General features: G+C 35.1%; 1 protein-coding gene across 4 annotated transcripts in view; it reads right to left on the reverse strand.

Annotated features, from left to right (window-relative positions):
* The window catches only part of ARFGEF1 (ADP ribosylation factor guanine nucleotide exchange factor 1), a 147,378-nt gene that overhangs the window by 23,478 nt on the left and 97,670 nt on the right, over positions 1 to 26,230 (reverse strand). For 3 of the 4 annotated variants that reach the window (XM_027596724.2, XM_027596708.2, XM_027596736.2), the window contains 12 exons: positions 22,492 to 22,663; positions 20,417 to 20,568; positions 16,924 to 17,052; positions 15,893 to 16,051; positions 15,499 to 15,649; positions 9,916 to 10,006; positions 5,195 to 5,235; positions 4,933 to 5,102; positions 4,425 to 4,576; positions 4,112 to 4,284; positions 3,148 to 3,308; positions 1,320 to 1,450 (listed from right to left, as the gene is read on the reverse strand). In XM_027596724.2, coding sequence (XP_027452525.1) covers positions 1,320 to 1,450; positions 3,148 to 3,308; positions 4,112 to 4,284; positions 4,425 to 4,576; positions 4,933 to 5,102; positions 5,195 to 5,235; positions 9,916 to 10,006; positions 15,499 to 15,649; positions 15,893 to 16,051; positions 16,924 to 17,052; positions 20,417 to 20,568; positions 22,492 to 22,663 — 1,682 coding nt within the window. The remainder of the gene's footprint in view (positions 1 to 1,319; positions 1,451 to 3,147; positions 3,309 to 4,111; positions 4,285 to 4,424; positions 4,577 to 4,932; positions 5,103 to 5,194; positions 5,236 to 9,915; positions 10,007 to 15,498; positions 15,650 to 15,892; positions 16,052 to 16,923; positions 17,053 to 20,416; positions 20,569 to 22,491; positions 22,664 to 26,230) is intronic. The other variant, XM_027596715.2, reaches the window with a different exon arrangement.

A 26,230-nucleotide genomic window follows, 5' to 3' on the forward strand; every position in this document is an offset into this window, starting at 1 on the left:
ACAGGATGGTCCCAGACCAGGGCAGGCTCAAAGACTAAGGAAGCAGGAAGGTCCCCTCATCAAATAAATTTCTACAAAGAAACAAGGGCAGGGAGGGGGTGCTGAGTTTATATGATGTGTCGGTCATGATATGTTAGCTGTTCCAATGATGTGGCTGGACAATTCAAAGTTGTAAATCTCAGTTATTTAGTTTACATGAATCAGGGGCTATCTTGAATTTTATCCAGTGCCTAACAGGTCCACTGCCAAACAATTCTCAATGTCTAAAATGCTGTATAATGTTCTTGTGATTATTAAATTCTATGACAAATTCCTAAGGTTTGAGTCCTATTTTGGATTATTTACCTAATTTTATAAAATTTCTCTTATAACAAATAAAAATGAAATTTCTTAGGATATATATCAACTCCACCTTGAATGGGGATAAGGGTGGCTGTGGCATAAGAGGAGGAAGGAAAGGTTCATTCCTTCCTTATAGTCCTATCGCTGATATCTTACAATTCTCTATTTACTACCTTTCCAATTTAAAAAAATCCAATAAAGTTAATTACCCAAATGACTAATGATTCTCCCTAAAAAGAAGATGGGATACATAAAAGACAGATTTTATTTAAACATATGATTGAACTCATGGTGCCTCAAGCACTTGTTGACAGGTAACAGGATACACAAATCAGTCATTTCAATTTGGTAGTAAAAAATGTAGGATAAAAATTTTACTGTGGGAGTGACATGAACTGTAACATAAGAAGTGCATATTGAATGCTTATCCAGTTGCATTATATCCCTAATAGTTTCTTCACAAATGGACCATACATTCATATAGATCTTTTATTGAGAATATACTTTTGAAAGAGCCCACTTCTTTGTTAATAGACCTGTATTATTCAAAACTGTGTTACTTACCAGTCTTCAAAGAGAAATGGTTCTTTCTCTAAAGCTGACCAAGGATGTGCATTGAGAAATTCTTCTAGCATTTGTCAGGAAAATAAATTTTGCCACTAACTTCAATTTTTATTTGGAAACAAATGTATGAAAAGACAGACCGTGTAACATTATTAAATTAACACAGAAGCTAAAACTCAAAGTGAAATGTTAGACTAAAATCTGGAGGAAAAGTAGTATTTCCATTTTTACTGTTGTTCCATTTAACATATTTTAAAATCTGCCTATCAAATATTACTCTATTACTATATTTGATAAAACACATGACTTATGGACTTATGGCCTTCAACTACTGAACTTACATTCACAAAACAAAAATTCATTGCGGTCAAAATGAGCCTTTCAAAATTATAGTTACAAACACTGATTGTTACCTGGTTCTTACATCTAATTTGCATCTATTGATGATGCAGGACAACTCGAAGAGGATTGGGAACCATCCTCTGACCCAAACCCTGTCTTCAGGCGCCACATTCATATCGTCGCTTGTGTACTCCTTGAAAGCCTTCAGGAAGAAAGGTAGATATACTTAAGGCAAAACATAACACCTGTATGTTATTTCTCCAAAAAATATTTTAAATGCTTTACAAATGGAAAGTAAGCAATTTGATAAACAATTTATAGAAAGATGGAGATTATAAAACTGCCTATGAAGAGCACTGTACTAAAATTCCAAAGTTGGTTTCGGCTCCAACTCTGTCATCAGCTTTTCTGTATTATTCTATTCGCCAGGTTAAATCAGGCTTGCATTTTTATCATTTCCCTGGTTATGACACGTGCAGCCTTATCAGCCGCCCTGGGAAGTGTAAAGGTCAAATGAGTCAATGTATGTAAAAAGTACTAAGCACCCCCATAGGTCCATGTTAGTATGTAGTAAAAAATCTTACTACCAAATCTAATGTATCACTTCTCTTGATAATAGTTACAGAGATAGATTCAGAGACGCAAGTTAAGATGCAAAATTATGTTCAACCAGGTTGCCAATTCAACCAGGTTGCCAATTCAACTTTTTACTTCAGTGCTTAAGTCCACACTCATCCATAGACAGACAGTCAACTTCAGTACTGCACAGCACCACATGCAAGAAACAGTATGGGCTAAAAGGCTAAAAACACAGGATTCGGTTCAAACCCTTTGTCTCCTTTACTAGCCCTGCAACCATGGACACATTTTTTTTTTCATTCCGCATCTCTTTTTTATTTTATTTTTTTAAATTTTTTATTGTTATGTTAATCACCATATATCACATCATTAGTTTTTGATGTAGTGTTCCATGATTCATTGTTTGTGCATAACACCCAGTGCTCCATGCAGAATGTGCCCTCTTTAATACCCATCACCAGGCTAACCCATCCCCCTACCCTCCTCCCCTCTAGAACCCTCAGTTTGTTTTTCAGAGTCCATCGTCTCTCATGGTTCGTCTACCCCTCTGACTTACTCCCCTTCATTCTTCCCCTCCTGCTATCTTCTTCTTTTTCTTTTTTCTTAACATATGTTGCATTATTTGTTTCAGAAGTACAGATCTGTGATTTGACAGTCTTGCACAATTCACAGCGCTCACCATAGCACATACCCTCCCCAATGTCTATCACCCAGCCACCCCATCCCTCCCACCCCCCACCACTCCAGCAACACTCAGTTTGTTTCCTGAGATTAAGAATTCCTCATATCAGTGAGGTCATATGATACATGTCTTTCTCTGATTGACTTATTTCACTCAGCATAACACCCTCCAGTTCCATCCATGTCGTTGCAAATGGCAAGATCTCATTTTTTAACTTCTTTGTGCCTCAGATTCCTTATCTGTATGGGGCTATAACACTACCTATCCCATAAAGTTAAGAACATTAAACAAGTTAATACGTATGAAATAGAAAAACACGTGACATCTTTAATAAATGACAGCTATCTCCCATCCAAGTACTATCCAGGCCCAACCCTGCTTAGCTTCCGAGATCGGGCGTGTTCAGGGTGGTATGGCTGTAGACTAAATGACAGCTATCATTACACTTGGAAAAACAAAGACCTGATACCTTTAATAAATGATAGCTATTATTACTAATCACTTAAGTCAGAATCAAGCTCAGATAATTTTGGGGTTTAATGAAAAATGTTTCCTATCCCCTCAATTCCCAAATAAACTTTGATCTCAGACTGGAAATAAATACTCAGCAAAATTTTGTTTACTAAATGACACTATACCTGAGGTCTATCAGACACATATTTTGCACAATGGCGAATAAGTCGAATTGCTTCCATACTTGTGTCTGGGAAAGCTGCATTGCACGCAAATTCAGACAAACACTTCACTGCATCCTGGAAAGAATCAATGGTCGCTGGAAAGTGTTTTTCAAACACAAGAGCTAAAAGGGTAAAAAATATATCAAAGTAATTTTAATTTTTTTATTATTCTTAACTGTACCAAAAAACACCAACCCCCAAATGTAAAGCATACTTAAAGGTGAAGCGTTTTGATGCCTAAGAGACATGGCTATCTGTCATTACTGCTTACTTGACTGTCCTGAGTAGTGGGGAGAGGGACACAGGTCTGTGTTTTCTTCACACTATAAACCCAGCACATAATACAGTGACAGTACACAGTATGTCCCGAATCAGTAGTTGTTGAGTTGAATATACAAAATTATGTTCAACCTATCTGTATTTCAGTCTCTTAATCTGTGAAAAATGATGATGGTCATCATTATCATCTTTCAGACAGGCTTAACTTACATCCTCAGTATTTAATTCTCCCTTAAGGAGGCTGTGTAATGGAGTGGTCCAAAACCTCTCCCTAGCTTTGAATCCCAACAACTCCATCATGCACCTTATGCAGGTCACTTAACCTCACTGGGCCTGAATTTTCCGATCTATTTAAAAAGGGATAATGAAGACACTTCATTACAGAGTTGTTGCAAACATAGAGTTGTTGTAAACACGAAAGGAAACACATTCAATGTGCTTAGTGTTCTTGCCACAAGGTAAACATTCAATAAATGTTAACTATGATAACAATATTACTGTCATTATGTATTCTGTTTCTACAGGCAAAACTTGGTAAACTTAAAACCCAGGATAGGCCTGTGATCCTACTTTTGTGTTATTTTCTGAACACATTAAAGTTTTGTTTTCTTTTTTTAAACGTGAATGCAGGCAGACGAATACTCACTGACAATGTGCCCTGTTGTTTGGAATGCAAGTTCCACTATGCTTTCATCTTGATCGGATGCAGCTAGATGAAACACAGAGAAAATGTTCTTCCATCCAGACCGAATGTTAGCAGCTTGAGAATTAACCATTTGTGCTATACACCGTACAACCATATCTCGAATTGTTGGAGACCTAAAATATTAATATAATTGCTTGGATATGCATATACAAAAAACCCATCAGTTTTTTTTTCTCCTTTCTTCTGTTTTCCCCCTGCGGTGGAAAATAATAAGGTATTTTTCTGATATTAAGCAATTCAACAAATATAATACCTGTTCCGTTTCATTATATGTTCAAACGGTCTTAAGAAATCCTTCTGGAATCTGAAATTAGCAAGCTCCCCTTTCTCTAAAAACTTCATTGACAATTGCCTCAAGGAGTCTACTGCAAAAATAGCTACATCTTCATTAGGATTACAGCCAACCTGTAATGGCAACAGAAATACAGGGTGCTAATGTCAGCAGTGAAAATCTATTTCTTCATTTTTTAGAAAAAATATATGACTAATAGCACAGATTGGTAAATCCTAAAATTCTCCACAAAGGCACTAGGTGTACTAACAGTATTTCTCAACAAGAAAAACATTTTTTAACTAAATTCTTAAAACCCACAGCAATCACTTTTTTAAAAAAAAAAAGATTCAAAGGGTTTTCTAATTTTAATTACAAAAATGTAATTTAAAAAACCTAGAAAAAGAAAAAAGTCTCAATTATATTATAAGGAATTTTAAACAACAAAAAACATTACAAATGTAAGCAAATCCTACAATTATTCAAATACCTTATTAAAATGATCGCCAATAACTTCCCAAATTCGAGACCACTGCAATCTTATTCTTCCCATGTTGTAATACGATATTTCTACTATTTTTTGTAGACTAAACATTCTTGGATGTGTAGTGGAAAGTAATTCATCCATAGACACGGCACAGAGCCAACGGACAAAATCCACTATAATATAAATAGATTTACATTTTTTTAGCTTAACTTCCAAGTCTTTTAGCCAAAAAACCAATTTAAGTGAAATAAATGTATATACTTACCAATAGCATTTCCATCTAGTCTTGTAGACCCTGTAAATATTCTAAAGAAAAGAAACATAATTCAAAAATTTATGAAGTCTTACTTCTGTTACATCAACTCAAAAGTAAGTAGCCTGAGGTACTTGCTACTTTAAATCTGGTTTAAAGGAACAAAAAATCAGGTAGTCAAATGATATTGTTAACATATTGTTTCATAACAAGTACAGTTTGGATGTTCCTCTCTCCCTCCTCTGCATTTGATAATAGAGTAAGAATGTATTGTAATTTTATTAGTAAGCTTACAAACACTAGATCAACACGAGACTCTAAGATAAGGAAAATATCAATTTGTAAAACGAACTGATAATTGGCACAGTACAAGACAGAAGATTTTTTCAAATTTTCCTGATTACCTACTAGCATTAAGCATGTTCTTAAGATGAAAAACTCTTTGCTTTTATAAGTAACATACATTTGATTAGAAAACTCATTTATGTTAAATTACAAGCAACTTAACAGAAGCTGCAAATAGTCTCTAACAGTTTAACCAAGAAGTGGCTAAATAAGTTTTCCTGGAAAATTCAAATGTTTAGAGTTAAGCTGTGCTGTCCAGCTTTGCCCAGCTTTCTTCACTAAGGTTTTTGTTTCTAAAGTTTCATAAAAGATTTCAGCATAAACCTATTAGTCCTTTTAAAGTCTGCATTTTTACTGATGCTCTGGGTTCGTAACCAAGGGTTTGATGCACCTTCCAGGGTGAACTGATATTCCTCAATTTACATTGTGTACCACAGGATTTGCATGGCAAAAAGGAAACCTTAAAGGCAGAAGCAGATTAAATATTAAGCTTAGAAATAAAAGTAATTTGGGGCATCTGGGTGGCTCCGTTGGTTAAGTGACCAACTCTTGGTTTCAGCTCAAGTTGTGATCTGAGATTGAGCCCCATGTCGGGCTCTGTGCTTACTGTGGAGTCTGCCTGGGATGTGCTTTTCCTCTGCCCCTCCCCCCCACTCACCCCCTCTCTCTCTCTCTTTAAAATAAATAAATCTGAAAAAAAAAAAAGAGAAAGAAATAAAAAGTAATCATAGTAACAGTAATAGCTACCAACAACCACGAAGTGGCTGCTATTCTAGGTGTTTTATAATATATCCACTCACTTAGTAATCACAAATAGCCTGTGAAGTAGGGACTGGTATAACTTCTAATTTTATAAACTGAGGCACAAAGATATTTAATGACTTCCTCAAAGTCACAGAACTAGTAAGTCCTACAGCTAAGATTCAAACCAGGATGGGCACCCTCCAGAGTCCACCCTCTTAACTACTTTGATATACTGCCTCACACTTATCTGAGCAAAACATAAAACATTTAAAATATATTCTAAAAGTTTTTTTTCCTACTATGTCCACTATATCCATGTTGTGAGTATATCATGGATTTTTTAACCTCAGCGCCCTTGTATGTCTGTCCATGTGTTCTGGCAATGAGTAACAAATACAAGACAGGAAAAACAGCCTAAAAAACTGACAACATGATGACTCACACTCTGATCTCCTGCTAAAGGAATATTTTATGATTTTCTCTTATTGCTTGTCAGAACAAAATAGTAATTCAAAGATCTAGCTGAGAACATCACCTGGGGGGAAAAATAGCATAATAAAGGCCCCGTTTAATTCACTGGTTAAACTGGATCCAGAAATTAAAAATATACAAAGGCTACAAATTTCTCACATGAACAAAAATGAACATGGCTAGAGTACACATTATAAATGTCATTAGGTGATTTCTCAAGCTACAGGTACATAGGCAATGGCTATTAAAAAAAAATAACCAGTGATAAAACTAAACAGTATATAAGAAAAACAACAAGAAAAGGGAGGAAAAAAAGAAAAAAAATTTCTTTAAACGGAGAAGGAAGCAAATGGCAAAGAGGAGAGGGGTAAAGCAATGGAGATTATATGTAAATACAGGGGAAAGAAGCAACAAATTCTCTGAAGGCCCTGAAATGATGGAGAACAAGGACAAAGAAATACCAGTAGTGATCAGACAAGTTTATAGACTCAGGGTGACAGAAGTTAGGGGGAGCATGCATCCTGAAAAAGGGTATTCAAATTCCTACTCACTTTCGTAGCCTGTGAGGGGTCACTTTATTTCTAGTAATGCTCCACTACAGATAAGCCATATGGTAGAGCAAAGCAGTCTGTGGAGGCATTTAAAGTTAAGCCTTCATAAACTAAGGCAAGAGGACAGAGCTATGTTTCACAAAATCAGTCTATGAAACAGATTCTGCATTCCTTGTATGAAAAAGCAAAGGACGGATGCACGAAAATCTTGTGTGTTAATATTAAAAGACCTGTGCTAAAAAACTACGAGCAGGAAAACAAAATGATAGATTACTGCTTCAGCCACAAAATGAAAAGTAATGCAGCAATACAAAAAAAAAAAAAACCTAAAAAAAAAAGGTTGACAAAACTTGCAAACTGTAGGGCAAACTAAATTATTGTATACGTAAAAAGTTTTCACAGTGAAAATATCAGAGGTAACACTTATTTCTAAGACCTAATCCGAAGATATTTATGAGCAAATGCAGTTGGGGATGAGCTACATGTATTTTCTGATAGGAGACAATGTTCCAAAGTGTGAGATGCGTCAATATAAAGCTAGATCAGGTGTGCTTAAAATTAATAAAAACAAAAACTATGGTACTGTTTTTTAACTTTTAGTGGGAACTCATTCCCAGACAAAATCTATTCCTGCATAAAGTAGCTTTTAATAGAATCATATATTTTTTTCTTAAGAAACAAGCTTCTGTTGAAGGCTCTTTAGCCTTCATAAGGAAAAGGCAAAAAAGAAAAAAAAAACTGCTTTGATTTTTTTCATGTTTACTTCCTGTACTTGTCATAACAGATTATTCAGAACAACAGACCTAAGGACAAGAAAATGACTTGTTACAAGTACAGAACTTTCCAGGATGATGCCTAACAATATTCGCACCACTGACTTGAATACCTAAGTTATCTAACTGACTTAGCTTATGAATTTAGAGTCAGAATATTACATATGAAAATATACTCTGATACTGAGAAATTCAGAAGAAATTTAATGAGAAAGTGAAAAGTACCACACAAGAATATAATCTTATAGTAAATCAAAGATGTAACTTTTAATACTTTTACTATAAGCTAAAATTTAAATGTTGAGGTTTTGTATAAAATTGGACATTGGATTTATATTTGCAGAAGTTATCTGGTGATGATGAATTTGAGACAACAAAGTACTAACAGAATTTGTGTTAAGACCCCTCTAAAATATCTTAAATTCTTAAAATGGGAGAGGCCTATCATTTACTCAAATGAGTGAATGTCTCCCTGCAACAAACAGTGGATAGATGGATAAATGAGAACTGGCTATGGTCATATAAAATATACCATGGAAATAAATAGTAGGTAAAATGTTAACTCTTGCCTGAAGAGATTCTCATAAAGACACTGAAGGCCAGAAAATGATTTGGAAACAAGCTACCCTGACAGCAGAAGGGCAGACATTATTACACGGCTCTCCAGTTGTACATGCAGGCAGAGACTTGGTGGAGAGGGTAAGAATGTACATTCAGAGACATGCTGCCTGAGTCTATGTTCTGGCACCACTCCTCAAAATTCTCTGTGGATGAAACCGTTATTGCATCAGTAATCAAGACAAGATTAGTTGTGGGGATGAGCAAGTTATTTAGGCCCCCTCTGTCTCAGTTTCCTCCTTTATAAAGTAAGGACAATATTAATACTTATCTCATTAAGTTACTGGAAATATTAAGTGATAAGTAATACCTAGGAAGTACTTCGAAAAGTGCCAAGCACATGGTAAGCCTTCAGGTTATATAGGGGGTCTAAGAGGATATGCAATCTTTCTTTAGCCTTCATAAGGAAAAGGCAAATGACCTCCTTCCCTTATTAAAAAAAGAAAAAGGTCACCAAGTGAAGATTAAGAGTTCTTTTCAAAGAAAAAGTTGCAGGGAATATTTCCAGGGTGAATACTCTAGCTCAGTCTGTACTTATAGCAAAAAGTTTTATCTGAGGTAAAATTCTGGATTAGCCTAAGTCTCCAAGCACCAAGAAAAAATATAGATTATATTTTGGACAGTTTCATCACAAGTAATAAGAAAATTTAAATATCAGTGTTAAGTTTCAAATATTTGGGCATTCATCTAGAAAAAGCTAATCTTCAAAAGAACACTTAGTATGGGTTCACTTTTAGAAAACTAAAAATGATGAATACTTGGTAATACATATAATATACAAACTCTGAAGTCCTTTCCAAAGAAGCTTGCAATGAGAATTGCCAGCAAATACTTCACTCACCCATAATGCAACCCTTATATCAATCAAATAGGACTTGAAAGATTACACTCCATTTTCATATAGGGATAATAAGACCAATTAGTTTTCTATGAAGAAAATAAAACGTGTTCTTTTTCATCAAGATTACCATTTCCCTAATGTCCACTAATATCTATTTTAAGTTAAATTTTCATACTGTTTATCTCCTTCCTATATTCCATGATCTAAAGAGCAAAATTATACGTACTTCATCACCAAACCACCATATATCACAATATAGTCTTATAATACTTAAGGAAAGTTATTTTGGCAATAATTTTTCTTTTTTAACTACTACGGAGCAAAATGTACCTAAATGCTACAGAATTGAAACAGTATTCATTTGAAAAGGGAATAAAATAAATACCTTACCTATCTACAGCAACAACAACACTTTGAGAACTGGTTTCTCCGATGGATTCCTGAATACTTGCTATCTGCTTCCAGTCCACATTTCCTCCGACTACCACACATAAGAGAGAGGCATTTCAGTTTGAAAATAATTCAGTAGAAGAATACACTTATAGTTCTAAAACATATTTCTGAAATCAGTTTTTTTCCTAATGAAAGAAATAAAGCTTTTGGTAAATAATTCTTTTGGCATCAGTGACCTATATCAAGGCCAAATGCGCTTAATTAGCTATACTAAGTGGCATATAGACATGGATGGTTATAAAGACAAATTGTGCTTCCAGAGATCAACAAATTAGGGGCACTGAGAATTCAGATCACAAAATTAATGACAGTAGGCATAATTTCCCTTTATGTTTAAGAAACAGCACTAACTGTAGTTCCAATGTTATCTTCTTAGAATGATTCCCAATTCCCTATAATTAGATCTCCCTGTCATTTAATCTCCAGTCCTCTATATTTACAAATGCTTTTTGGAAATTTTAACCGTATTTTCTAGTATCTTCTGATTCAAAGAAATCATTTCTCTTTCCCCCCAAAACTGGTTCCATATGTTGGACAGAACAATTTTCCCAGTTTTCGCTCTTAACCTCACAATCATCTTTGGTATCTTTCCCCTCCTCCACTAGTAACTAAATCTTTCTTTTGATCTGTTTCTGGTGTCATTCCTTCATTTTCATTCCTACACAATGTAGAGCCTTATAATTTCAGGGCCAGATTACGGATAGTTTCCTAACTGCTATCCCTGCTGCTAATTTTTTCCCTCTTCAATCTCTCTTTCTAGTCTCCTGTCAGGTTAATTTTTCTGTATCATCACATTCATTTTGCTGCCTATTACTTTCAGGATAAAGCATAAACTTTTTAAGCCTAGCACTTAAGGTAGTACTCTTCAACATTCTAGCCATTACAGAATCTATTCAGGCCATCCCTCAACTATCTAAAACCCAATTTGAGTTCTCAGGAAGGATTCCTCCCATTGTTCCTCTGAACTAAGCATTTACTTAAGTAAATAATAGTCATATCAGGATTTCTTCCATACAGTTTTACATAAATTACTACAGGTGTGTTAATGTTGCCTTCTCAGCACAATTAAAAGTTCCCTAAGGCAAGGAACCAGATCATACACATTTTTTTAATTGCTGTTATTTCTTGACGTCACTCAATATTAAGTCCAAAGAAGATGTTAAGAAATATTTGTTGACTCAACTGACCACTCACTAAATGCCTTTATGAATGCAACCATAATAGATGATACTATTTAAAGCAGCTAAACTCAAATTCTCTTCCAGGACTGAACAATGTGAAAAAAGATGTGATCCTTGACCTCAGAGAGTTTATAATTTACCAGGAGACACAGACTGAGACAGACTTATAATCAACTTTAGTAAAATGTAATAATTACTTCATCGCTGAGATAAACTAATGACATAACATATAATACAAGTTTTACTAAATAGAACTAATTTTTGGAGGAGAAGGAGAATAGGGGTATTAGCTCATGGAAAACCTTCATATATGATGATATATTAATTCAAGTTGGACCTAGAAGGATAATCATGTAGAAAAGGAGGCAGAAGGAAAAGGAGCAGCATATATAAACTGATGGAAGGATGAAAGTAAACATCATGTTTTAACACACTTGGCTACAGCAATAATGGGAGGATCTACTGGGGACAAAAGAGAAGGGACAGAACAGTAGTAGAAGATGAAGCTGGAAAGAGAGGCTAACATTAAAATGTGAAGAACCCTGACTGTTACGTTTAATGTATTGCTTTTGAAAACAATAATATGGGGCACCTGGGTGGCTCAGTCAGTTAAGCGACTGACTCGACTCTTGATTTCAGCTCAGGTCATGATCACAATCTGGGATCGACCCTATTTGGCCTCACCACTTGGGAGGTAGACTGCTTCTCTCCCTCTCCTTCTTCCTCCTCTGCCTCTCACCCCTGCTTGCGCACGTGTGCGCACACTCTATCTCAAATAAATAAATTAATCTCAGAAAAAAAAAAAGATTGAGGGGTGCCTGGGTGGCTCAGTCGCTAAGTGTCTGCGATCGGCTCAGGTCATGATCTCAGGGTCCTAGTATCAAGCCCCATGTCAGGCTTTCTGCTCAGCGGGGAGCCTGCTTCTTCCTCTCCCTGCCCCTCCCCCTGCTTGTACTCTCTCTCTCGCGCTGTCTCTGTCAAAAAATAAAATCTTAAAAAAAAAAAATTGAAAACCGGGAACAACAGACCTTTTAGAAGACTGACATAATGCAACCTATTTTCTGAAAGATAATTCTGGTAGTATCTGTAGAACACAGTGAAACAGGAAGAGATACTAGAGCTAGAAAGACAAAGAGTCTATTTCTATAATACAAGTGAACAAGGACGAAAGCCTGAAATAAGTGACAGAGAATTGGAGTGGTTAGGGAAATAGTGTCAAGCAACACGTGAAGCACATTAGCACATTACAGGAATTTAACGAAGAAAAATCTATGAGAAAAAATAATGCCCATCACCACTAACTTCCTTTGTGTATCATCTGAATGTCCTTCCTAGAAACTTTTTATTTTTATATTTAAGAGCTTTTAATATTATTTTATATTTAAATATAATAATCTGTAATCATTAAGAAATATATATATTTAGAGGAATAAAAAATATATATAAAATGTTTAGCAATCCAAAGAACCTATTTCAAAAACACATGAAATCTTTCAAAGATCTGTATAACACTGTAACATGACAGGCTAATAGTTTCAGCTTTACCAAACAAATTACTCAAAGCACAAATACTCAGATAAAGAACAAAGAGGTAGGAGTGAATATTCACTTAAGATTTATATGTCCAGAGGCGCCTGGGTGGCTCAGTCGTTGGGAGTCTGCCTTCGGCTCAGGTCATGATCCCAGGGTCCTGGGATTGAGCCCCGCATCGGGCTCCCTGCTTGGCGGGGAGCCTGCTTCTCCCTCTCCCACTCCCCCTGCTTGTGTTCCCTCTCTCGCTGTGTCTCTCTCTGTCTAATAAATAACATCTTAAAAAAAAAAAAAGAAATATATGTCCAAATCACTGAATTTTTAAACTTTGATATACAGTATGCATATAATTCTAATAATCATATGCTACGTGGGCGCCTGGGTGGCTCAGTTGGTTAGGCATCTGCCTTTGGCTCAGGTCACGATCTCAGGGTCCTGGGATTGAGCCCAGCATCGGGCTCCCTGCTCACCAGGAAGTCTGCTTCTCCTTCTGCCTCTCACTTGTGCTCGCTCTCTCTCCCTCTCAAATAAACAAAATCCTTTTTAAAAAATATCATATGCTATGTATTCTTAATAATTAAAAGTTTCACGTTTCCAAAAAGTGGAAGTACAGACTTGCATCCTATCAGTCAGAGAGTCACATTAGTCACATCAGGCAGAAAGTCACATCAGTCACATCAGTCAGAAAGTCACATAAATATATACTCAGCCCTATTAACGTGGTTACATGGAATACTTGGAGGTAGATGCTATCAATAAAGGCAGATACTAATTTATTTTTTAAAAACCATATATATACAGATTAAACCTGCTCGAATGTCTGGACTACATCTTCTTCTAGCTTAAATTCTGACTACAGCATCCTGCTGAAGAAAACATCTGTTGCCTGAGTAAGTGATAGGGCACAGATGGACAGGGGTGGACATCTGCCACACTGGGCTAGCTGATAACTGATGAGAGGGCCTGAAGGGAAGACTCTGTCCAACAGGGGCCAAGTCAACAGACTGAATCCCTCTAGGATGCAGACTCAAAAATGAGAGACCTAATCAATCAGGAATGAGTGGAGAATGGAGCAGGCCCAAAAGAGAAGTAGATGACATAAGATGAAATCTAGATAAAACAAGAAAGAGAGGTGGAAGAATACGGCTGGTTGCTTGAGTGGCTTGGAAGCCTGAACTTTTTATTTCATTTCCAGATCCAAAAAGTATATATTTTTGTGTAAATTCCCTTTTCCTGAAGTGAGAAGACAGGTCATCTCATATTCTTAGACCTTAGGTAACACAACAATGATCAAATTAATTTAATTTACTTTCAAGTATACTAGGAAACATTATCAGCAAGTATCATTATTTCTCTTGTTTGACTAAAACTTTTAGAAGATAAAATACTCCACTGGTGTTTTATTTTTAGTGTAACCTACTTTTATTACTTGCCAAAATTAAGCCCTGGCAATTTGCACCTGTCATTATTTTAGCCTTCCTGTACTCCTATTTGGCTTTTCCCCACCCCACCCCCGAAACAAAAACGCCTTTCAAAAGTTACTGAATCAATCAATGCACACTCATTTCACTTGTTGGTAAATATTTTTCATCTGTATCTCAGACTTCTAAGCGATAAAAGTCACCATGAAGGTGCTCACTGGTTCTAAATCCTGCTGGGTCACCAAGTTATTAGGTCTACACCTTCACCTCCCAGAACCAAAGTATCTAAGGTGCAACTGGGTAAGAGAACTGCACTGCTGGCTGCCACAGTTGAAATATCACTAGGAAATAACTGTCCCCAGTCCAACTTAAAGCCACAGATGGTCCTGGTGTTTCTTCTTTCCCTGTGGATCATTTTTTCAAACTTAAAGAAGTTTTTGGATTTCCTTACGAATTTTTACTGCGAGCAATACAGAGAAATCACTAAAAGACAAAAAGATAAAAAAATATCCAGAAATATAGTGCTAGAGTGAAAACCTTAAAAACATAAATATTCCTCAATCTCATCTCTTTCCTGCTCTTTTTAAGTCATGTCTCTAGATTTCTTGGATGGAAGTGGGGTGGGGAAAGTGGACAGAGAACAATCCACAAACCATTAATATACCAGCCACTGTGCTAACTCCATTTATACATATTCTTATTTAATCCTAAGACCTCTATGTAGATATTACTATTAGTGTGCAGAAGTGGAAACCAAAGCTCAGAGAGTTAAAGTAACCTGCACACAGTAAGGAAGATACACAAAAGAATTCAAACTCCAAAGTACATATTCAAAACCAAAGACAGTCTAAATGCTGCTTCCTCCCTGGTGGTACTCTTTCCATTTATGATTCAAAATGTATTGTCTTTAGTTCTTCTGTAGCCATTCTCACTAATATTTTGCTTTGTTCTACTGGGTTAAATCTGGAAGTTCCTGGCCACACTGAGCAGATAAGGAACCATGGGGAAGTTTCTATACCAGTATAAGAGTCCGGTTAGGACTGCATAGTGCCTTTAAAAAAAACCTGAATGTGAACGCTTTCTCCAGTTGCCCCAACTATTTATCATCTTATACAAGCCTTCACTCATTTAAGTCACCTGCTTAGTGTTAAAAGTAGGTCATTTTAAACTGCACCTTTCTCCTACCCCCAACTATGAGATTTAGATTAAGGGTCACTTCATGCTGCAAACTAGACCAGGCAAAAATGGTCTTCTTGCTTTTCCCATAAGGTTAGCCAAAGGGCATTTTATCATGTCCCTCTAATTATATTTCCTTGCTACAATAAAGTTACACATACTGAAGTTAATTATCTTTGATACTTCATAAAAATAATTTTTAAAATTCTCACCTAGCCCCAGACCCACAAATTCATCAGGAGCCTGATCTTTTGTTCCAGTAAGAGATCCTTCTCTGCCCCGTACTGTTCCAGAAATGTATCGAGGTTTCACTCCAGTTCCTATAAGCTGTGCAAGCTCCAACTGACTGATGCACTTCAGAATCTTCATTATTAAAAAAAAACACAAAAACTTTTTAATTCCACATTAAAAATGATCACAAAAAAACTTAAATGTATGGAGCCAGGATTTAAATACAGTCTATGTTATAAATCATTATAAAAACCTAAATAAACTTATCCTGAATATACTAAATATTCCCCCAAACACTTAAGCATGTCAGTGGGCAGAATATTTAGCATTAAATCATTTTATAAACCAAACTGTAAAGTTGAAAAGTGCTTATACCTCATGCCATGAATTTCCTAAATAATTTCCATCTGTATGGGCCACTGTGATAAGTGTTTTTATTGTGTCAATGTTCTTCTGTTTCATTTCAGTAATACCAGAACTCACTGTAAGTAAGGTAAATCTTGCTAGCGCCTGGACATATGCATCTCTTTCCAGCTATAAAAAAGAGAAAAGTATACTTACATTGTTATAAACACAACAGAGTGATCTCTAATTCCCTTCTGACAAACTGTTTACTTGTTTAAGTTTTTAACTGACAAATTACATACCTCAAACTACAGTGTTTTTATTTAAATGAATTTCTAAAATCTAAAGGCAATGGAGATGTCAAATCAAGATGAGATTTTAGTGACAACAAGTAAATTCATATAGTAAAAAACATTCCTGGAGTGCTAATGTTTCAAGTACTGTGCAGACTAACAGAAATGTGATTTATAAATGTGTTCATTTTTTCTCTACAACTAGGCTGTGCTTTTTAAGCCATAACATTCATAAATAAATGTGAAATGGGTTTAAAAAAAAAAAAGCAAGCAAGCTTTGGCTAAAATTTATTATCAAAGTATATAAATTACTAGAAGGGCCTGTCTTCATGAAAATTAAGTACTAGATTCTTGGTTTTCTTCAAGATAACTTTTCTTAGGTTTAAGTGAAATTATAAAGTAATACATATAAGCACACAAGTATGAAAAAATATGATTCAATAAGTATGAACCTGCAACATATTTAAATAAGATATTCAAATTAACATATAGAAATTAAAAGTCTTAGAAACTTTGGGTACAGCTAATATTCTATAGAGGAAAAAAATGCTAACCAAAGTCATTATGATGAATTCCAGATGCACCAACATAGAACTAACCCTTCTGTCACAGTTTCTCAGAAACTTAAACATAGATTCATTTAAATTCCATCATAAACTTGAAATTAGTTTTTAGTAAGTCAAACATAAAAAAAAAATTTTAATTATAGTCATGACATAAGTAATTTATGTTTTCCACACTGGCGACAAAGGCAAAATTCTTTGTTACCTGAATGCTGAAAATGCATGCAATTCTGATTGCACATCTTATACCTTCCAGGCAAAGAGAGGCTACTTCAGTATCATCACAATCTTGCAGACCCACACTAAACGCAGCCAGAAAAGGTGTCCAAGCCAACTAGAAAAATTAAAAATTTTTAAACTATATCATGAATATCAACTGATAAATAAATTTTATTATAGTAATACATTAATATTTCTCAAAGCTTCAGACAATAAATGATTTGAGAAAGTTCTAAAAAAAAAAAAAGTAATGAGTTTTTTTGGGGAAAAAATACATAATGTTGCCTGGGCTTAAATAAGAGGGACAGCAAGACTACAAATTCAGTAGAGGACCTTGGCATATTTTAAGTACAGCAGCTATAAATAATTCACATCAGTAAGAAACGGGAATTGTCACTATTCATAAATGGTATTAGTCTTACCCCTACTTTCAGAACTCATCTCTCTCTGCAAGCTTTAAAGGCCCTTGCATCACAGACTTTATTTCTAAGAAAATCCTTTTAGTCATTTTCTACTTGCAATAATTACATTATTCTTTTTTCTTTAAGCCTGCTCCCTGGACATCATTTAGCCTTACTTTTTTTACAGTTAAATATTTTACACTGAAATATCAATGATATGTCTGGTTCCTAGTTGGACAATACTTTAAAAATATAGTTCAATAAAATACTTCATTACAAACTGCAAAAACCAACAAATACTAAATTTTACCAGTAGGTAACACTGAATACCTAATGCAAAACTGTAATATAAAATAAACAAAAATACTTTTGGATTACTGAAAATTCTGACATCAAAACATATGTGTATACATTGGTGTGTGCTTGTGTAACCTTGAATTGTCTAATACGAGTATTTTTTGCTTTTAATAGGTTCTAATGAAGCAAAAATATATATCCACATAACCACAGATATGAAAAAGATTTATACCAGTGTACTGTAAAAATGACAACTAGAATTTTAAAAAGATCTAAAAAGTTTTTAAGATTACTAAGAAAAACATTACCCAAAGGATTACCCAAAGCTTTATTTGTAACATCAGAAAGTTTAGAAGTAAAAGTATATAATCCCTAAACAAAGGAACATAAGTCACAGTACCTTATTTCTAGTCCTAGCTTTGCCACTCACTTAAACCTCATTTTCTTTCTCTTTAATACCTGGACTGCCACTATAGAGATGCTTTGGGAAGCATATGAAGTACATTACTTTTAAAATATGAAGTACCACATGGAAGTAATAAATTACATGTTCTATTTTAAGTAAATAGTACATCTATTCAGAAACCTGTGCAATATTTTATACAAGAAAAAGTATAAATGGTTCTTAAGCCAGTGAAAAATATATTTAACTCCATTAGTAATTAAAGACAATTTCTCCTATCAAACTACACCTAAATAATATCCAGGGGTCAGTGAAATCATCCATTCATACTGTATAAACCTTTGTTAAAATACAATTTGGCAATATTTAAAAAGTCCCTTAATATTATATCACATCCTAGAAATCTCTCATTTAGTCTGGTACTTAGTCAATGCTTGTTTACTGAACACTTACTACAAGCTAAGAATGGTGATAGATACTGGGAAAAGTGAACATTACATAGTCCCTTGCCTCATAGAACTTAAAAGTCTAGTAAACAGATATTAAATTTTAAAATAAGTAAATGTATAAACACAAACTGTTATAAATACAATGCAGGATAAGCATAGCACATTATGAAAAGGGACCAAATTTGGATGGCAGGGGTAGGGTAAACCTGTCTGAGAAGGTAACATTTAAAGCTGAAACCACCTGGGCAAAGAAGGAAAGAGCATTCTAGACAAAAGACACAGCTTGTAAGAATGCTTTGAAGAGAAAATAATTTAGGACATTTCTAGAAACTGAAGGAATGCTGTGTGACTGCAGCCTAGTAAGACCGAAGAAATCTAGCAATGAGGCTGGAAAGGCAGTTGGAGCCAGACCATGCAAGGTTACAGATGTTGTGGATGTGTTAGTTTCATCACAGTATCATGCAAAGTTAGTGAAGTGCCTTAAGGAAGAAGGCAACATTTCTTTTTGTATTTTAAAATGATCATTCTGGCCTCGGTAAATGGCTAAGAGGAGCACAAAAATAGACCTAAGGATACCAGTTAGTACACTACAATAATAAGATGAGAAATGAGGATATCTGGAGAGGTTAAATGGCAGTAGAAACGGTGGTAAGAGGAAAGATTCTTAATGCTAGCTTAGAAGATGTTTAAAGAACTAACTTATAGAGAATAAATAATAAAAGCTATTTATGAAGAATTTTTAATGATACAGGAAAATACTTGTTATGAGAGAAATAGCAAGACACAAATTCTACACATAATATGGTCACAATTACTCAATTAAGATTAAAAAAGTAGTATATGAACATATCAACAGAAGTTTTTCCTGAGTGATAAAATTGTGGCTGGTTTCTTGTTTTTTTTTCATTCTCCACCTCCCGCAACCAAAAAACATTTGAGAAGAAAAACAAGAGTGTAAGACTATTCAAAACGAAACAAAAAGCTGCTTTATAAAATGGTTCATAATAAAGAGAAAATGCTTCTTGTATTATTTTCTGTATTATTTCAAAAGACAAGGCTAGTCATACTCCACTATTCCTTCTAACAACGCCTCCCCCAGGCCCCTCTCCCCCATCCTACAATTCTTCATCAACTTTTGGAAATAACATTATCACACAGACGTTGAAGTAGAGGTAGAACTATAAAACTTTAGAACTAAAAGAAAGCAATCTTGTAGTCGTCTTTTACTGCCCATACATATATGTACTTAATATCTGAATGAGAACTCAAATTACAATCTTTAGCCTCCACAAACCATCCTACCACACTGTCCCACAAACTGGAATGTACTTTATCCCTTCTCCCTTTTCAATTTTGACTAGACTCTCCTCTATTTCCCTGTAATCCTTATTGATTCACTGCTTACTTACTCTTGCATTTCAGAGAAAGGATAGGAAAAAAGAACAGGAAAACGAAGAAGGAATAGGCAATCAAATTTTAAAGAACCAGTAAGTATCATTCTTACTAGATCAACCTTTAAACATAAATAACGCTTGCTTTTGTTCCTCACTCTACTCTTTGCACTCCAGGTATACTCAGAACCCTCATGTGAGTTCCTGGCCAGAAGTTCAAGATCACTCTGAAATTTTAGTTAACTCCAAAGGTTTAAATAGAACTCATTTGGAGAAAAACAGGCCAAAAATTAATGATCATTCTCTGAAATCTTCCCATTCTTCTTAAGGTCACACACTTATTAATTGCTAGTAGTGTATACCTTTTCTCATTCTCTTTAAGAAAAAATTTGTATTTGCTATATCCTAAATAGCACGGCTTTTGCTTCCAGGTTTATACTAATGGGCTATAATCACTGTATTTCCTTAACTTAAAAACACACTGAACAAAGTTACATATAAATGTATACTGCAACCAAAAGTTATTAGTAACTCTTACCTTAAACATGGGTCTCACATGCTCCAAATGTGTTGCACTTGTAAAAGGTGCCTGAACATGGCTCACAGCTTCCATGAGTGCTTTTGCTGTCTTGGCCATCTGTTCCATTTCTAAGTTATACAGAAGCCTTCTTTGTTTTTCACTGGCTACATCTGAAATAACAAGCACTATTAGCATTTAAGATACAAAGCTTTTTAAATGCTTTTTTACTATAAAATCATAAATACCACCAATTAATACTAATTAGGTAGAGTCTTAAAAAGCCAGACACAAAAGGTCACATAAGGTGTGATTCCATTTATATGAAATACCCAGAGTAGGTAAATCCATAGAAAAAGAAAGCAGACTGGTGGTAGCCAGAGGCTGGTGAGAGGGAGGGAATGTTAAATTTAATGGGTACAAGATTTTATTTTGGGTGACGAAAATGTTTTGGAACTAGACAGAGGTGGTGGTTGCCCAACAATGTAAATGTACTAAATGCCACTGAACCGTTCACTTCAAAATGTTTAATTTTATGTTATATGAATTATACCTCGAAAATGGGGGAAAAATTCCTGAACTAAGAGTTGGGGATAAATGGAAAACCTATGAGAAGGGAAGAGAGTAGGTATAACTCTGTCACAATGGAAGTACTAGGGAAACAACCCACTGGATGGGAGAATAGGAGGAGACAGGTAGAAGGCAAGGGGATCCTTGAATGACAACTCCTGAGTTAACAAGAAAACAGTAATCCTAACATTCCGGGATGACATCAGTATTTTAGTACACCTACAGCCTTTCCATATCCTGCTTCTCACTGATACTCTACCACCATGGACAAATTAGGCCAGAGAAAAGGAGGATAGGAAGAGGTTTTATTATGGGTCTGAAGAAGAAAACTGAGTCAGAGAATTGGCATCTACTCAGGTGTAAAAATGAAGTCCTGAGCAATATATTCAACAATATTATAAGCAGAAGAGCTGAAAATAATACGCCCAAGTAAACTGCTGATTGGAACTGGACTGCAAAATGAGCCAAAGACACTAATTCAAGATTTAGCTTTGCCACTCTTTGGCTTTTAGCTGTAAAGATTTAATAAAAGTTTTTTACATTATACTCAGCTTATAGATTCTATGATTCTAAGTTTTCTAACCTCTCTGGACTTCAGTTTCCTCATCTATAAAATGAAGGGAGTATTAAAACTCCTTAGAATCATCTTCTACATTATTCCAAAAGATAAGGCCATTTATATTTCACTATTCCTTCTAACGCCTTCCTAGCCCCTGACTCTCATAATGGTTCATCAACTTCTGGAATACACATATCACATAGGCCCTTGTTCCTCTCCTCTCAATAGAATTGTGCTGCAACCTGTTCTGTGAGATAAAGCTTGAGATTTCATTTCCAGGTGGAGTGTTCAGAAAGGCAGGAGTCTTCTTTCCATATTAGTGTTATATTCCTAAGCCACTACACTCATCTTATTTTATAGTCAGATTTTTAGCTCTAATTTAATCACCACTGTCCACATGTATAGAATGTCTACAATGGAGACAAGCCCACAGTTGGCTTCTCATGCTGGTTAGAGCTACAACCTCTATAATGATATAATTTGTGGTGCATCTGAAGGAGTGATTTCCAACTCCATGAGCTCCCTCACAATCCTAACCTTCCCCATCTCCTTGAATCACCCCTACTTCCAGCTTGTGTTTATGTGTAGCAATAAATGAACAGACAGAATTGTGTTGCTTGTAGATGATGAGGAGGCAGAAAAAGATGGAGAGTTGAAGTCTGACTAGTGGAGCTGCCTCAGCAGTCTTGCTGATGTCCAAATCCATGCTGAGATTTACTGCTAAACTGACAAGTATATATTAAATGCACACGAATCCATGCAAATTATATAGCATTTTCTGTTGATCACTGGTCAGTGCTATTTTTACTCAGAATGTGGAAAAAAAATATAACCAGATCAGCCAACTGTATATTATTATACTTCTCATTAGAATAGTATCTAATTTACTCTAAACCAAGTGAAAAACTCTTAGGAAACCCTATTTTTCCTCCTGAACAATCAGAATTCAATTGATTTGGAGACTTACTTTGCTTACTTGATTTTGTAGGGATTGTGAGTTCTTTTGTTTCTTTCATTGATATCTTTTTTCCAGCTATTTCATTATAGATAGCTGACAGATATTCTTCAGGAAGGTCTTTACTGTCATTGATACCTCTATTCATCTTAATGTACTGTTCCTTTGTCATTTTATTTTTAACCTAGAAATGAAAAACCATTAATTCTTAAAACTTACTTAAAAATTACTCCTATTTTAAGAATATGAATTAGAATTTATAAATACTTTGAGGACAGGAAGGGGAAAATATTCAACAAAACATGTATTAAAATGAAAGAAGTCACAGAAAATGAAGGCAATGTAGAAAAGACCTAGCCTGGCATATGCTAATACACCTTCTCAGATGGGTACATAAATAATTTATAGTAAGAAACAGGGAAATCGAATAATGAAATTACTTATTTTTGCCCAAGGTTTAAAAAAGAACCATGACAAGGATTAAAAACATATGGTATCAAAAAGATTTAAATCTTAGTTTGGGAAAACATAAATATGTTGTAATGATTTAAAAGCTGATTTTATATAAGTGGATGCAAAGTAACAGCTGAATTCATTTAAAATCAGATAACAATCTCCCTCCCTGACTGACTCAGCATGGTAAATGCATGTTAGGTGATCCAGGTGAAGTAGCCTTTGAACACTGTCTTGTTAAGAGTACTCTGAATAGGAATGTCCTGCAGCATACCTTGATCAATCTGTGGAGTAATAATTTGTAGTTTATAAGATACAGCCTTGTCACCAAACTTGAGAATTAGCACAAAATGTTTATATCTCCAAAAAACCCATATAGGTCTTACGACATCTCTAAGGATACAGGCATACCCGGGAGAAACTGTGTTTGGGTCCAGACTACCACAATAAAGTGAGTCAAATAAATTTTTTGGCTTCCTAGTGCATATAAAAGTTATATTTACCCTAAGCGTGCAATAGCAATGTCTAAAAAAAAAAGTACATACCTTAATTCAAAAACACTTTATTGCTAAAAATACTGTCATCTGAGCTTTCAAAGAGTCAATCACTGATCACAGATCATCATAACAAATGTAATAATAATGAAAAAGTTTGGTTTATCGTGAGAATCACCAAACTGTGACAGAGATAATGAAATGAGCAAATGCTGTTGGAAAAACGGTGCTGACAGACTTGCTTGATGCAAGGTTGCCACAGACCTTCAATTTGCAAAAAATAAAACGAGGTATGCCTATATATTTATTCAATTATATATATATTTCCACCATCTCCCATAAAGAATTTGAAGCAACTCCAAACGTAAGACTCCTCCTGTAAATTTATAAGGTACACAGAATAATAAGCAAGTCATAACTTTAAAAACTCATCTTGAGTCAGCACTTAAAAAAAAAGAAAAGAAAGAAAGAAAGCCATTTCTCCTGGAGTTCTGATACATACTAAAAAACAATAACTCAGAGACACTAAAATAAAAGACTGTACAAGGGCTGCCAGTAAGAGGCTAAAAGAAGATTAACATCACATGGAGATCTTGAGCATGCCATATTGTTTTAGCATCACACCAATCAGACAAAAAGAAGTCTTGATAAAAAATCTGAAGTAGCAGAGTAATATACTTGTGGGTGTGGGTTGAGAGGTGGGAGTGGGAGCTCCCAGAAGTGGGAGTAGGGAATACATGAATTTCAGATACCCCAAATAAAAATATACTGCTCAAACAGAACAATTCTGCCACAATGGGATTCTGAAAGTAGGATAAAAAAAACATAATCCTACTTTTCTTTTCCTCCTTATCTTTTATGGAACACTCCACTCTTAACTTTTGTTTTCATGTGCGTATGTTTTTTTTTAAAAAGATTTTATTTATTTGACAGAGAGAGATAGCAAGAGAGAGAGCTCAAGCAGGGGGAGCAGCAGGCAGAGGGAGAGGGAGAAGCAGGCTCCCTGTGGAGCAAGGAGCCCAACTCAGGGCCTGATCCCAGGACCCTGGGATCACTACCTGAGCCGAAGGCAGTCGCTTAACCAACTGAGCCACCCAGGCGCCCTTCATGTACTTATATCAAGCTGTGTTTAGTTTTAGTGTTTAAGTCACTTAAAGCCAGTTGTTACTATGATGGAGATTAATATACACAAAAAACCCTAAATGTGTTCTAAATATATACCTCAAATTTTAAAATAATTCACTGACTCAGACAATATATAAAAATGAGTCTAATTATAAATATTCTAGGTGAAAAAGAAACAAAAATGACTTGTTTAAATATTTTAATTTTGAAAACAACTAAGAATGAAAAGACCTAGTTCTAAGGAATTCCTTTAAAATTTACCCATGTTCGTTTCAAAATGATGTCATTTGTTACAGTTCATGTGGTCTTGAATCAATGGGGTCATGATTATGGGTTTAGTTTTCTAATTGAATTTTCCTTCATAGAAAGTAATAAGCTGTTCTGTAGCTGCAGGCTGTATAGCAGCCAGCCAGCACTAGTTTGAGAGGGAGCGGGAAGACTACAAGCAGTTACCACTGCTAGGCCAGGACTCCATGTACATGTTCTATGGACAGAAACAAGTGCCATGAAGACAGAGCACTGCTCTCAAGTTGTTTCCTAACTGATCTGTGTTCAGAAACTTTTAACAATCTGGGTACTATGAAAGGACATTAAAGGATGTTTTAATATTTCCTCAAAATAACTTACAGAAGGATGAACTTATGTATGGGAAGATATGACACAGATGCATGTAACATTGATAATTCATTTACAGAACCAAATTCTTTAAAAATATAACATTTTAAACACAAACAGGTGGTAGTATATTGGTTTGGACCAAAACACCAGACAGCAAACTCTGATATGAAGATATCCAAGTAAGTATCTGTAGACAGCCTTGTAACACCATGGAAAAAAGTATACTGCATAAGAAAAACCTGAAATGGAGCTGCTTTAACTACACTGCCAGTAATATGCCAAGGGCAATTTTTATTTATTTTTTCAAGATTCTATTTATTTGAGAGAGAGAGAGAGAGATAGTGCACGCAAGAGAGCACAAGCAAGAGTACGAGCCAGCAGGGGGCGGGGGGGGGGGGGCGCTGTGCAGAGGGAGAAGCAAATTTCCCGCCGAACAGGAAGCCCTACATGGGGCTCGAAGGCAGGCGCTTAACTGACTGAGCCACCCAGGCACCCTGTGAAGGGCTATTTTTAAATGATTAAAATATTAAATGACTTTTTAAGAAATATCTATATAAAATCAAATAAATCACTGGTAAATGCATAGTTGTTGAATTCTGATGTTTAAATCTAAGGGTAATTCTGTATATAATCCCCATGATACATTTGATCTATACTTTCCATATCAACCCTGCCTTAAGCATCTCAAAACACACACACACAAGTCCCTATATTGCAAAGTTTAATCTCAACCTTTAAATAAATTTTAATTTTTCTAAACCTCTAAGATTAGTAATAGTTTATTTCAGTTCCTAAGAATAATAAATTTCATTAGATGCCTATTCCTAAGAAGTATGAAGAAATTCTTGCAAATAGATAAATTTCTAAAGGTAATTTTCCCCAAAGATATCAAAGCATGTTTTTTGAAACGAAGTATAAAATACCTAAAACTTTAAAAATAATTTTTTGCTAATGGATATCGGAACTCAAGTGACAGTTCCTTAATATTTAAGAAGGAGTTATGAATTTTAAGAGGCAAATGAATATCTCAATATCCTAGGTATCAACACTTTAAAATTATT

This window comes from Zalophus californianus, chromosome 4 (genome assembly GCF_009762305.2).
Source record: "Zalophus californianus isolate mZalCal1 chromosome 4, mZalCal1.pri.v2, whole genome shotgun sequence".
In the NCBI taxonomy this organism is placed as follows: Eukaryota; Metazoa; Chordata; class Mammalia; order Carnivora; family Otariidae; genus Zalophus; species Zalophus californianus.